The sequence below is a fragment of the Cuculus canorus genome, chromosome 4 (genome assembly GCF_017976375.1).
Source record: "Cuculus canorus isolate bCucCan1 chromosome 4, bCucCan1.pri, whole genome shotgun sequence".
Lineage (NCBI taxonomy): Eukaryota > Metazoa > Chordata > Aves > Cuculiformes > Cuculidae > Cuculus > Cuculus canorus.
Genome location: NC_071404.1, coordinates 46,683,172 through 46,697,500, shown reverse-complemented (window position 1 = coordinate 46,697,500; position 14,329 = coordinate 46,683,172). Strand labels below are relative to the sequence as shown.

The following is a 14,329-nucleotide window of genomic DNA, read 5'->3' as shown; positions in this document are numbered from 1 at the left end:
GAACAGTGTGATAAATTCTTTCGCTGCCTTCTTTCTCCACCTTCTTCAGAAGGCTTTCATACGTTTCATGATTTGTCATACATCTCCCAGGGTTGTCGGTCTTATACTAGTTTGTATTAATGAGCAAACAGGGATCGTCTGACCAACTAGGAGCACATCAGGTGAAAAATTTTTAAAGGGCATCTTCCTGAACTCTGCAATGAGTTGAACTGTGTCAAAAATCGATTTGGAAAAAACTGAATGAGAGAGGAACAGAGTTAGGTAAATGGGTAAGCAGTTTCTGGCACTTAGGAAGGAAGGAGACTGTAACAGGCATGGGAAACAATGAGCAAAGGACCACTAGGACACACTGCTACTGCTTAAGATGCATGAGCATGTGTATTTCTAGGGTGCAAAGCTTAAAGTGAAATGTGGGACTTCTGACTGAAGCTGAGAAGCTGAAGTTCAGAACAGTCATTTGATGTTCAGCAAAAGGCCCTAAATCACTGTGTTTCAGAGAATTTCTCTATCTTTGTTTGGCCTGAAGTTTGGACTCGGGCTAAGAGGTTACTCTGCAATGAAAAACTGTCCTGAAAACACATGCATACGTGTGGTTTTGTACCTCAAACAGATTCTAGCAAGGTTATTATTCTTGGACACCTTTGACTTACAATAACTTACTTTAAAATTAAGCTGCATTTTAACTGCTTAAGAAAAAAAAGAAAGAAAAGGAAAATTTTAAAATAATTTGTCTTTTAGCAGTGCAGTTTTAATTGAATGCTCAGAAAAGAGGCAGTTGGAAGACCAGATCTTCAGCTAGCATATGTAACATTCTGCTTAAATAAACTGGCTACTCTGGGAAGTTACCTTTTCTCAAAATTGAATGGGAAAGCTCACAAGGCTTATTTTTGTTCTTTCAGTTTATTTTGTTTCTTATTTGTTTATATTCGTAGGGCTGAAAAAATATGTAGGTGAGAGGCAGTTGGGTGAAATATGTGTGAATAATATTTTTGTGTGAGTCAGTAAATTTTTATGACAAAAGTTGTTAGGCTGCTTGGGAATGGTAGACGGTGAAATTTGTGATGTAGAAGATGGCTGCTTGTGACTACATTTATGAAACTCCTTGATTTAGAAATGAATTGGCAGTAATCCGTTTGGCGGTGTTTAAAAGCCATGAAGAGAGCATCAAATGGAAGTAATGTATAGATCAGTTATCTAAGAAACAAAAAGGTTTTTGTGGAGTGATAATTTTGCCTCCCTCTCCCAGCACTAGACCTGCTAGGTTTATGTGTTGTACGGTTCATTCAGGCTGTTTTTTGATAAATTTTACGGTGATGTTCAAAGGAATTTTTTAGAAAAATACTGGTTTGTATCTTTTTCATTACTTCCTATGCAAAATGGAGTCAGGATTTTTAATTTGTTGTCTTCAGTGCTAAGTTGCATGACTAACAAATGTAGTCTTCCCTGGCCTGGTTTAAAAAAAGTGTTGACTATCTCATATGTTAGAAAACCTCCCATATATTATGAGATGGTAGAGTATGTTTTCATTACAGGTTTGCCTAGATTAGGACCGTATATTATCAGTGTATATTCCTAATATAGGTAACTTGTTCTGTGTTATTTAACTGCAGGCGTTTTGCAGGATAGGTTGTGTGAGTACAAGGCTAATCTTGGCACTGGTAGTGTATTTGAGAGTATTTCCAATGTTTTTTCTCCCCTTCTTACTTTAACATCATATAAGCTACTATAGTTTCACTGGAAAGAACAGGAGTTGAGAAAAAAACAATCTGGAACACAAACAATTTGGAAACACCCAGAAGACACAGAGGTTTTGTCTTTGCTACTGTAAGACACCTTCATAGATTGGGAGAAGTTTGTCTTTTGACTCAGTTCTGCATGATACAATGTTAAGGAAACTAGGGAAAACAATCTTGATGAAGCTCCAGTAGTGAGAATCTCAAACTACTTTATAATTGTATTCAAGATGTATTTATTAGTAAATCAGTACCAGAAAGGGGGGTAGAACCAATGAAGTTGTAGTAGAGTCTGTTGTGTCTCTGCATCTTCTCAGGATTTATATTACGGACCTGGATAATAGAATAGAAGATATGCTTTTGGTATATTTTCAGATGACAAAGCTAGAAAAAGCTGCATGGCCAGAGGACAAGGTAAGATTTCAAAATGAGCATGACAGATTGCAAAGATAGTCTAAAAAAATACTGAATAAAATTCACTGCAAGTACAAGGACATATAGACATTCAAGGATATTGTGTTACATAAATGATCTGGAGCAGATAGTTAAGTGGAGAGGATTAGGGAAAGATGGCAGGGTTATAGTAGTTTGCAGGTTGAATGTAAGAGGTGCTTGTTACAGAAAGTGAAGTCACCATACTAAGAGGCAGAAACAGAAGTCTAGCCACCAGTGAGATGTATTAAGTATCTTTCTGCTCAAGTTTGCATTAGTGAGGCTTCAGCTGTAACAGCGTCATTGTTGGATATCCTACCGGAGAGGCATTTAAACTAATAGGGAGAATTCAGAGCAGAATGAAAAGACATTGAGTGACCACATTCTGGGAGGAAAGAAAATTATAAAAAATAGGGCTCAAGAGAAAACAGCTCCTAGTGAATTTCACTCAGTTATCTCCTTCAGAAACCAAAAGGAATAGCCTGTTGCTTAAGTTTGTGGAGAACTCAGCAGTTAGTAATGACCTTAATTGCAGGGCAAAGAAAAGGTCAGGTAGAAAGGTATTCTAAAGATGACAATGATCAAACGCAGAACTAGATTGCCTGGGAAGGCTGTAGAAGTTCTAACACTGGAAACCTTAAAAGCATGCTGCAAACACCTCAGAAATGGCATAGGTAAGGTTGGACATGCATTTGAGTCACAAGTACACAGACCAGAGGACCTCCTGCAATGCCTCCCAGACACTTCTCTACAACTTCTTGTCACTCGAGTGACATCCGTAACTGGACAAAAACCACAGCACTCTGAGCTGGGCCTCCTTCCAAAATGCAGTTCAGCAGCAGTTTGATATGGGTATAGAGTACAGAGCTTTTACTAGTAAATTAAGTGGGGAGGGAGGAATTACCCACTTAAAGAAAAATAGTGTTCTTAGGGAACCCTGAATCAGAAGGCTGGTGTGTTTGCTTCCCTTTTGTAAGCACATAGCTTCCCACAGTTGTTTGGATAAGAATAGAGATATTCTAGTTACACAACTAAGATTTCAGTGTGAGCTTTCAGGTAGAACACTTGAAAGGCAAATGGTCTTTCTCAGTGGGCACATGAATACAGTAAAGGTAAGTGCAAGACCATGTGTTTTGCGTAGGGGAATCTCTTGGTAGCAATTGTGACAAATGCTGTTGGACATTTCTCAAAGAGAGACAGTGTACACCCTGATGAAATTTGACAGTGTGACCTTTCCATATGGGACAGAGGGCAATTTTGCTGATGGAACTTGACACTTTTTTTCAAACACACTAACAAATATCACAGACCCTTTAAAAGCATATTCTCAGAGATGTTGATCAGCTTGTTGGTAACTTTATTCAGCACTGCCGTGTCTCACCATATAGACAAGACTGGCGTTATGTTATGTATTTGCTGAGGTTTATTTTCGGGCGTGTATATACACACACACACACAGAGCTGTTGCAACAGCAATGCTAGTTTCATTTATTCATGTATCAAAAATTTTTGAGTATTTTTCTATGACTTATAATGTTATAAGCTAAATGGCTTATGTACTATGCTTTTCAAAATAGTTTTAGATCAGTAGGTAGGTTTCATAATTGTCAACACTTTTTCTTGTAGTTCTGAAACTTTGTTCAGAGTTTGAATGTAAAAAGAAATACTCCTTGTCATTATTTAGTGATATGTCAGTATGATTAGTTCTGTTGAATTTGTGATGTCATTTAAATGAGAAATCATATATATGCATTGATTTGAATTTAGTCCTGAATTTTGAAGCATTGTGACTTGTTGATTAATATGATGGGGATAAGTGTTATGTGGGATACTGGAGTATGGAGGAAGAATGAGGTGTTATTTTGCATTCAGAGGACTTGACAGAATTTTCATGTGCTATCACTCTTCTACACAAGCACCCTTTATTCTAGTTATAAGAGGAAACACCCCTTTGGAAAGCATGGAGGAAGGTGAAGATTGCATATAGTGTAGAGGTATCTCTGCTTAATACTTGGTTACAAAATACTCTTCTAAAGCTGTTCTTGCTGTGTTGTGAGTTGCCCTGCTGACAGTGTTGTAGGCTACATAATCCCAAGGATTCTCAAAGACTTTAAAGAAGCCAGTTGGTCATATCATTGCCATGAACAATCTCCAATGACAAGCAACGGTCACTTGATCAGGGTCTGTAGTGTCAGTTTGTGGATGGACGTGTCAGTACTAGTTACTAGGTAGTTAGCTTTTGTTCTTTCTGTGGATGACAGGTGTATAATTTCTATGTTTCAGCATCTACCCTGCCCTTTCGAGACAAGCTCTTTAATTGTGTGAAACGTTTTCATTAATGGGAAAGATTTTGAAAATTGTTTATCACAGGATATTATAATGATGCTTCTCCCAGAGATGCAGGGAAACACAAATCTGTCACAGTGTGGTAGTAGCAAGATAAACAAGATTTCTGGAAAGCGAAGGCAACCTGTGAGGAGGAGAATGGATTGCAGAAGGCAGTGGATTATCAGAGTAATTGGAGAATCAAGTTGCCGTACTGCTCTTATGGTAGTTGCCACTTTTTCCTTCTTAAATTCAGTCTAAGTGGATGCAGAATTATTACTGGAATTCAAATCCACTTAATGCAGTTAATTTACCCTGACCAGTTTCATGTGAGAGATTCTCAGTCTTTGGGCTAATAATCCTCACTGGCCTGTGAGAACAGTTGCAGCTGTTCTCTGAATTTCATACATAAGAATTGTGATTCCCACTGTAAAATTACTCCCTCACACACATGCTGAATGCAGTTGTATTTTGCATGTATCTGCTATCAGTCCCAAAGGTTGACAAGTGACTCTCTCTGTGTAAAGATGCTGGTTCCCTCTGCAGTGATGCGTCTTTTAAGTGAGGAAATCAACACAATTTTCTTGTGGTATTAGTTATAGTAGGTCAAAACTGGCACCAAACTGTGCTAGTTTTATAAATATACGTAACTTTTGTTATTCCATAGAAATAGAGGTTTCTGGACCTGGAAATTTTGTTTACACATGAAAACACTACTTAAAATAATCCTTAAGGTTATCCTGAAAATGCCAGGAGAGAAGCTAGCAGAAGAAAAAAAGCTACAGCTTTTTCTTAATTTCCAAATTTGTAGGTGATAGTGAGCTGGTTCCAGCTGTTGAGATGGTTTTAGTATAGCTGTTGGAGCTGGAATATGTTATCTTTACAGTCCGATTTTGAATATTGTTCAGTGACTGCTTCTTTAGTGTTACTTTAATGATATGTGCAAGACTTCAAAAAACTTTTTTAAAGAACCTGAAACTAAGACTGGAAAATGCTTGTGAGGAGATGGTGGTGTTTGTTGCTATTGTGATTGGTCTTCACCTGTGGAAGTGTCCAAAGTCTGATAGAAGGACTAACTTAGTTTCCTGGAGCATCTATGTTGTGTTTGTGAGGCATGTAGTGGTCTTCCTACTCTGTGGAAATACTTGAGACTTCAACAGTTTTTTGCCATTCCATTTTGGAACACAACTAAGACCTTTAATTCCCATCACCGCCCCTTCCAGGGTGAAAGGGAGCAAATCTGGAGGAAGGAGGAAGAGAAAGAGGAGGCTATAGTTCTCCAGTATGCTGAGAATGACTGTAGGGCTTCCTGAGTCAGATCAGGAGCAATGTGGCCTGACTGTGCTAAGATTTGAGCCAATATATATTGCCAGTTCAGATTTGTTCAGAAACATTGCTATGTTAACATTTTTGTGCTGCTGGACTTCACTGCTGAGCAGGTGCTGTCTGTTTGCTTTAGAAGGCAGCTTACTGCACCTCCTGCAGCTGCCCACACACCTTTTTGTCAGCTCCATCTTCTGGTCTCTGCTCCTGAATCCCTGTGGGTCACTGGTATAATGCCAATAATCCCCTGCATTAAAAAGCATGTTTCCAGGCCTCCCTCACTTTCTTTTTAGACATTCCCTGGTTCTGGGCCTCCCTTTCCCTACCTTTGCTTTCCTCTAAGGGGATTGTCCCTGTGATAAGGACAATCGCAGATGCTTAGGACAATGGTTCAGGTCCCAGAATCTGGGCTTTTTGAGTTCTGTGCACTTCTCCAAAGATACCTGGGGCTGAAGGAAGAAGAGACTTCCATGAGGAGTGGTCAAAACTAACTCTTTGACCCTTAGCCTTCACTGTTAATGGCATGTTTCTGGATGAGTTTTGCTACCTTAACAGACTAGTGTAGCAATCCATGCTGTTCCTTCACCCTGCATTGCTGCACGCACAGTCGTTGCTTTTTTCAGTTCAGGAGAAAGAATGCAACCTTCTGTTTTCCTGTTTAGAAAATGCCAAGTGTGCCTGAAACTGGTCAGTGGAGGATAAAGGTATGTGCCTCAGACAAGGGAATAACTTGTATCCTGCAGGCCTGGGAGCAGGAAAGTCTGTTGATGCAAATTACTGAAACAAATATGTAACATCCAGAACAAATGGATTATTTTGTTGCTTCCAGACAGCAATTGTATATATTGTCAGCCTATGTGCAGATGCATCGATAAAAAGTAAAGCATAACTAGGACCTAATAGTGGTAAGAGAACATCTGGAACATATGTTGCCTCCTGTATTGCTCACCTCTTCTCCACATTTGGCCCTTTCTTTGTCTTGCACAGCTGCCACTGGAGCACTATTTAGTAGCTGCCAAAAAACCAAGTTCTGATAGAGCAGCTGTGGTCAGCAGGGGGATCAGCAGGACTCCAGCCAAGCTTGGGACCAATAGTTGTGGTGGGTTTGGCAACTAGCCAGTTGGCTTCAGCGTCTGGGTTTCTCCTTTTTACAGTTCACACTGTTTGTGTCCTGATTCTTCTTCACTGTATGCATTTTTAAGTTCCCATGCTATTGTCTTCTTTAGGTCTTAAACTTACTTTTTCAGTGTAATGTAGAAGCCAGGAGACCAATGGCTGTACGATCCTGTGGAGCTAGAGAATAGGCAGTCAGAAGTAGCATGACTGTTGAGTTACATCAGTACATAAAGTAGGTGTGTCTGGGGTACATCTGTTTTACTCTCCTCCTTTCCCTCACCCTCCGTGCATGTTTACATACAGATGATGCAACCAATGAAGTTCCAACAAGCAACTATAAAAGGTTTCCAGAAAATACCCAAGGTGCAGATTCCTTAATTTCTCTCAATTCTTGTGATGGAGACTCCAGGTTGGGGGCCTCTGGAAGATGTCGGTGATGATGCAGATGTAGCTGGTGTCTTCAGGTCATGCAGGTTCATAACTGTCAATACCTGTTTCTCCATCCCTTTTCAGGCATGCTGTCGGATACAGCAGGCAAAACTGTTGACAGGACTTGAGCTGCATCCTAAGGGACTTTAATCTTGCCTTCAGATAGCTAAATACTCAACCCATAGCCATGAGGCAACAGCTGTGGGGATGACAGTAGTTTCTGGAGAGTGGATGAGGTGTGGTTCCCTCACCCCAAATTATAAAAAGAAATGTGAGAGGAAAATTTAAGCGAAGGAATTAGTGGTTAAGCAAACTGCAGTGCCATTGTGCAGCAGTGGCAGTGATGGTTTCACTTGATGATGAAGGACAGTACAAGCTGTCTTGTTTACATGAGCTTGCTTAGGCTGGACATGAGGAACATGCATGTGCCTTGCGGCTTCCCAAGTTAGCTGGCGTTGCTACTGATACAGTATGCTTGGTGGTCTAAGCAACTTTCACTGTGGCAGAATAAATCCATACCTGCGTACCTGTTGTGCTCTCGTGTATGTGAGTGTGTGGTTCAGCCAATATAAATGGAAAATCACAAGCAGCAAGCACTTGCCCCTGCCTCTTGTGAATGTATTCCCTGCACGTGCCTGAGGCTTTACAAGTGGCTCTTGTTTCCCCAGCCTTGATCCCCCCAGCAGCAGAATAATGTGGGAGATGTGTGTTCCCAGCCTCCAAAGAACTGAGGCAGCCTCTCCTTTGATATTCAGCCAGATTGTTTGAATGTCACCTTCCCCATCCTGAAGTTCTGCCTCGTGATCCTTCCGCACTTCTACCATGACACTTTGCTGCCAGTCTGTGATCAGTCCCAGGTGGTGCGTGGAAAGAATGACACGGTTGAAATATTTCTTCATTTTACTTCTACAAATTTTACTCTTATGAGTTCCTTTTTGTTTGGTTGGTTTTTGTTTGTTTGGTTTTTGTTACTTCTCTGCTATTTAAGTCACTGAAGGTGCTGCTTATTTTGAGGTTTCTCTGTTATAGCTTCCTACTTTTACTACCATGATTTGATTTCTAGCCACAGCTTCATTGTAGGCAACCACCCCAGTGCACAACCTGTACCTGTAAGTCACCTCAGCCTTTCCTTTGATGGGTAAAAAGTCATATTTTAAAAATACAATTGCATGTGTGTATTTTAACATGTATAAGCAACATTTCAAGGGTGACGAGTAACACCATGCTGCCACTATTTTATTAATGCATTCTACCATACAGTCACTGTGCTTTAAGCACAGGGCTGCGTGCTGAAAACTGCAGGAACTTAGAGCTACTGTGTAATGGCGAAGCACAGGGCTCAGCACATCTGCTCTTTCATCAAAGCAGAGGTTTCTGCTGAGGTCTAGTAGATGCTGTGGACTAGGTTGGCACACCTGCCACAAGGATGCTGTCACCTTGCAGCAGTGTATCCATGTAGTTTAATACTATCTACTTCCCTTGTTTCATTTCAAACTTCATTACTTGGAGTAAAATACAGCTTTGAAGTTTTTCTCTAGAGTTTCAGAAAAATGCTGAGTGAAGTGTCATAAGTAACACATTTAAAGTCTTGACCAGTGCAAGCCCTTGCTCTGCAGGCTTGCTTTATGTAGTGTTAGGTAAAGTATCATTCAAAGTGCCAGTGGCTACCAGTATGTTCTCAGTGATGCTGGTCATGGAACTAAACAAGTGAGGATAGCAACAAGCAGTCAGCAAAGCAAATAAGGAATATCTCTCTCAAGCTAAGAATAACTTGAATTTCTGGTGCATGCAAACAAGCAAAAATGCCATCTTCTCACCCACTCCCTTTTTTGCTCATCTTATTGTTTTGCTTTTCTTCACACTATGCCCAAGCTTTCTAATTGTAAGCCACTTACAGAAACTGCACTGGTTTTGGAACAGTGTTTTACTCTGATTAAAACACTTTTCATATCACTTATTGAAGTATTAAGGATAGAGTATTGAATGATTGTCTTCCTGTGTACTAGCAGATGATTTTTCAACGTAATTTAGTTTTGCCTGAAGTATAATCTTTATAACAATGGATACCTGATCTTATATTCACTTCTCAGTACCCCTGGAGACAAATTTCATGCTGACCGTGCAAATGACTATTATCATGCAAGTACTAACAAGACTGACTGGGAATACCTAAGTTATGTGTAGGTGTGAGAACCATAATGATTCTGATAAATTCCCACATTACAAACCAACCACCTTGATTTGATTCAGTACTTATTTTAATGGGAGCAAGGCGACCTAAGGGAAATCTTTCTTGATACTGTTTTGCCTTATGGAAACTATATAAAAGCTATTTGTAGTAATGGTAATTTACTATTATGTATTTAGATCTGGAGTGGGAAGGAAAGATCTGGAGTAAGGAAGGGAAGTCAAGTTTAATAATCAAGAGCATTATTTTGTCTTCATTTCATTGAGGGGGTTCTCAAAGCCCAAGAGACCTTCTAGAGCTGTGTAGTACTTCGAGAGCTATATGGTAAACTTCTGGATTAATGTGATAGACTGCTACCCTTGTCACTTTCTTTATCTATATAGAGTCACGCATACCCATGTGGTGGATTACTTATGTATACAGAGGATTATAAAATATTTTCCATCTCGGTTGCCTCTAGTATCTTCAGGTCATATATCTAGTTCCAGTCTTGGTACAGACAATTAAGCCCCCAGGCAAACCAAAATAGCATCATTTTACTTTAAAATATACTTGAAAAACTCACTGTTCATGTGGTATCTTTTATGTTCCTTTGCTCCTGTTTTTCCTTAACTTAGCTTTATGCTTGTTGAAGCCTTAAAGTCGTAAAAAAGATGAAGGGTTTGGAAGCATTAGAATACCTCCCTTATATTCTGTGGTTCTCTGAAAATGATCTCAATAAAATTTTAATCTCTATGCCTTGACTATTGTATGATTTTACTCTGGTGTATGCTTGTTTGTATGTTTGTTTTTCTTCTCTATTTCAGGCCAAACAAACAAGATAGCCAAGGAGGCAGCCAATAGATGGACTGGTGTGTATGCGTTTATGTTGCTTAAAATAGCTTCAGACTAGAGCAATTTCAGTAAAAGACCTACTAATTGTGAAGAATTTTAAATTTGATTAGGACTTCATGCCCTCACTCATAAAAACATGTAGAAATATATTTTGCTGATAAACTATCATGATTCAAAAAAAGACTACACTTTTTCAGTTTAGTTACTGAACATACTTCACAGCACATAATGTATTTGATTTTCTGGTGCTTTCTTGCACATCATGTTAAAACCTGCAGCTCATTTTCATGGTTGAGTTAAAATCTCTTAAGATGAAGAAAATATTACTAGAAAGAGACTAGAAATGATAGCGTCCAGGTATTCAGAAAGTTTACAAGAATGTTTGTGGAACATTATTGTTGCTACCATATGACGGATACTTACATAAGGTAGGTATTTCTAAAGCTAATTCATCAGCTTTGACGTGGAGGAAAACTGCTGTGTATTGTTGAGGAAGGTTACTGTGATAACACTTGTATGGAAGTTTAACTCAATTTTCTGCTGTTACTTAGCTTTGCTATACATTTCCATTTTGCAGAGCAAGCATTATGTATGCCCTTACTTTTTTAATTAGTTGGAATATTGTTTATAATTTTTTGCTTAGAATTCATCTGCTGCTGATGGATGGCTCACTATTATTGGTTAGGCCAAGTGCAGCAGAATATCATCTTTTGACTATTATAATTTTATATCTTCATTAGTGTGGGGTTGTTCACTGCATGTGGGGAAGTAAAATTATGTATTAGAAAATAACTTCACAGAGTACTGTTGTCAGGGCTTTGTTGATGACGGGCTGTTGTTTTCAAGGTCTTGAGAGAGTTAAAGGAACTGTGCCGCAGCCTGTAGAAAGTACTTTGCTGTTTAGTTAGACAATTAGGTTATATGCTATAGCATATTTTTTCTTTTGAAAAGACAGTTTTAAAACCTAGTGTCTGGTGGAAAATACTTCTAAGATGTGCAGACACAGAGAACACTTCCTGTTATATGGAATGCTGCAGTTTATGTATGTTAGCAATGAAGTAGTGAGTTTCAGTCAGTACTGCAGTAAAAAATGTTACATTGCAGAGAATGTATAGGCTAAAATAATGTGATGCTAAAAGAGAGAAGACTAAAATAAAGCTACTTGAATGTCTTTTTTTAGCTTTCAAACAAAATGTACATTATCTGAACAAATGTGCAGGACTAGAAAGGACCTTATAGTTAATTTGAATCTGATTTTCACAGTTGTAACAGTCACACAATAGGTGTCTAGTTGAAAAATAGCCTATAAAATACTTATTATGCATATTCATACTTTCCTCGGCACGCTATAGAAGGCTTACACTGTAATTGTAGCTTTCAGTCTTGTCACAGAGAAGCAGCAAGATAACCTTCAGAAACGAAGACATATTTTAGTATTCAGTAGAAGTATGTCATTAGCAACCCCTTCCTGTTTTCTGTTCTAAATGACTTAATAAGGATGTTCTCCACTATGGAACTTTTTCATACACACAGAAAGTGCAAATAGGATTTTGTTGTAGCCAAAGCTGTAATTCATGCTTTCCTAAACATTAAAAACTGAATGTTTTTTCGTTCTGTTTACAGATAACATCTTTTCAATAAAGTCCTGGGCCAAACGTAAATTTGGATTTGAGGAGAGCAGAATTGACAAAAGTTTTGGAATACCAGAAGATTTTGACTACATTGATTAGTGTTCAGCAGTTGATGGCTGACATACTTGTACATAGTTTGTTAAATATTCTTGGTGGGCATTTAAATGTGTCTGAATCCTCTCCAAGCTACTGACCACCCCTTAATTTGCATTTTTTGTTAAAATTAATAAAAGTTTTGTTTGTTGTTGGAAAATAGAAGTACATCAGAGCTAAATCTTTTCTAGTGGAGGTACGGGATTTAACACCGAGAAAGCTTCCCTGATCAAGAGTGTTACTGCATAGGAGAGCAAGCGAAGGGCACTCATCTGTCCATTTCTGTCACAGTGCACCAAGATTTAGGAAGCTAATCTGGAATGAGAGACCAAATTCAATTTATGGTTCAAATTGAATTGAAGATGCTGAGCATCTTTGGGTTTATGTACATTTTTCAATTTCAGACTGAAAAAAGCAACCAAACAACGTAATAACGAAGTTCAGAATGTCTCTTTTTTGTTTGGTGAAATTTTACAAGCACCTCACTTTTGATCAGTTTCTGCTTTGTAGCTCTGATCAATGTGTGGATACAAAAAGAAGGGTGGTGAGTACAGGCTGGTCTCCTACCTCCCACAGCCATACATTGCAAGACTGTGTTTCTGCGGTGTGAGTCTGGAGGATTTTGGCTTTGCCTTTATAAGGCAGGCAGCCCTGCTGCAAGGCGGGTGGGTCTATCGCTGGAAAGCGTCCATCTTCCTTTTATGTAACCTCTGATGAGAGTAGCACTGAAACGGTGACATTTAGCTGGAGATACATTCAGATGTCTGTCTTATGCGACCTTTCCAATTAAAATGTTTCCTAGCAGTTCAGTGCGTGTTAAAATCCGAGGATTTTAGGCGTGCCTCTGGCTATTGTCATCCCATGTCTATGAAGACAGCAAAGTTATTGGTAAGGTACTGAGTGGAAGATTTTCCTCTCGTAGAGGTAGCATAGCAAACTATCTGTTGCCTAAGGATAATGTATCCCATGCCTGGCACATAGTAAAATGTCACTGTGCTTACAATTGCAATGGAGACATTTCTTTTGACGTGTTTGGGAAGATTTTATTCCTCATCTATGCAATATTAAACATTTAATGTGTTACAAACTGAGTAACAGCTTACTGGCTGCTAACTGGTAAGAGCTTAATCATGTGGGTGCTGTGGAGCTGAATGTAGTGTTTCTCACCGGTCTGGCTTTTGCCCAATGAGTGGAGTACCTCCACCAGAGCTAAGTGGTGGTGCCAAACCAAAGTCCTGATGCACTTGTAGCTTGGGTGCTTGTTCTTGGATTGTGTGCTGTGAAACACTAAAGAAGGAGCTGTTTCTGTTCCTTGTAGGATATCACTCTTGAGTGATTTTTTTAATATATATTTTTTAATGTTTTTTTTGCTAAGTATCTGTGTTTCTGTGCATCTGTTCTGTACCGCCTGACAGGTGTCAGAAGCCCCTTGGCACATCTCTGTTTGAGAGCATGTATCTGCCACTCATAAGAGATGATCATGATGACTCAAAAGCCTTGTCCGTATGAAGGAACGTTGGGCACATGAACTCATTGATGGTTCTTACCTCTTAGAATCACTTCCACATGGCTGAATCTTTGCTTGTCAAGGAGTCTCAGGTAACTTATGGCCTGCAACAGTTAGTGCACCAAGACTTCCTCAGGTACTTGTGGACATTGGTGTTTCTTCCTGATTTTTGCTGCTTCGACTACTTTCCAAGTTCAAGAAGGAAATGAAGATGACCAGCTATGTAACTTTAGCTGCAGTATTGTGGCTTCCTGTCTGTAGAGTGAAAGCATTGTGGACTGCAACAAAACCATTAAATATAATAAATAGACACTAAATAACTGTACTTGCAGTAGACTTCCTTAGAGATGCTACAGTCAGCCAGCACAAGCAATTTTAAGGAAATGTCAAACACAGCCCTTGTGCTTTGGACACAAAACTTTAGTTCAGCCACAAGGAATTTCTAGGAACGTAATTTTCGGTGGAGTTTTGGTTTTGATTTACAGGTACAGAATAGAACACAGGTATGCAATCATGCTCTAATTTTCTACTTCTGGCTTTTACTTCTGGTGTTCTTTAGCATGCCTGGTGGGAGGACGCATCTCCTATAAGGAAACAATTTTGGAACAGCCAGAACAGAAATTTCTCAGCTGAAGAGAGGCAGGGAAGAAGAGACACCTTATCAGAAACTCTTGCTTATTCTAGTAGAGTTGATGTATTTTATGCTACCTTTCTCATG

The 14,329-nt window shown here is 39.2% G+C and overlaps 1 protein-coding gene across 2 annotated transcripts in view; it reads left to right on the top strand.

The window, feature by feature from the left end:
• MND1 (meiotic nuclear divisions 1) overlaps positions 1–14,053 on the top strand; it is a 44,969-nt gene extending 30,916 nt beyond the window's left edge. Inside the window, exons 7-8 of one of the 2 annotated variants that reach the window (XM_009567181.2) lie at positions 10,353–10,397; positions 12,004–14,053. In XM_009567181.2, coding sequence (XP_009565476.2) covers positions 10,353–10,397; positions 12,004–12,110 — 152 coding nt within the window. In that variant the 3' untranslated portion in view covers positions 12,111–14,053. The other variant, XM_054066130.1, reaches the window with a different exon arrangement.
• The last annotated feature ends 276 nt before the right edge of the window (positions 14,054–14,329 follow it).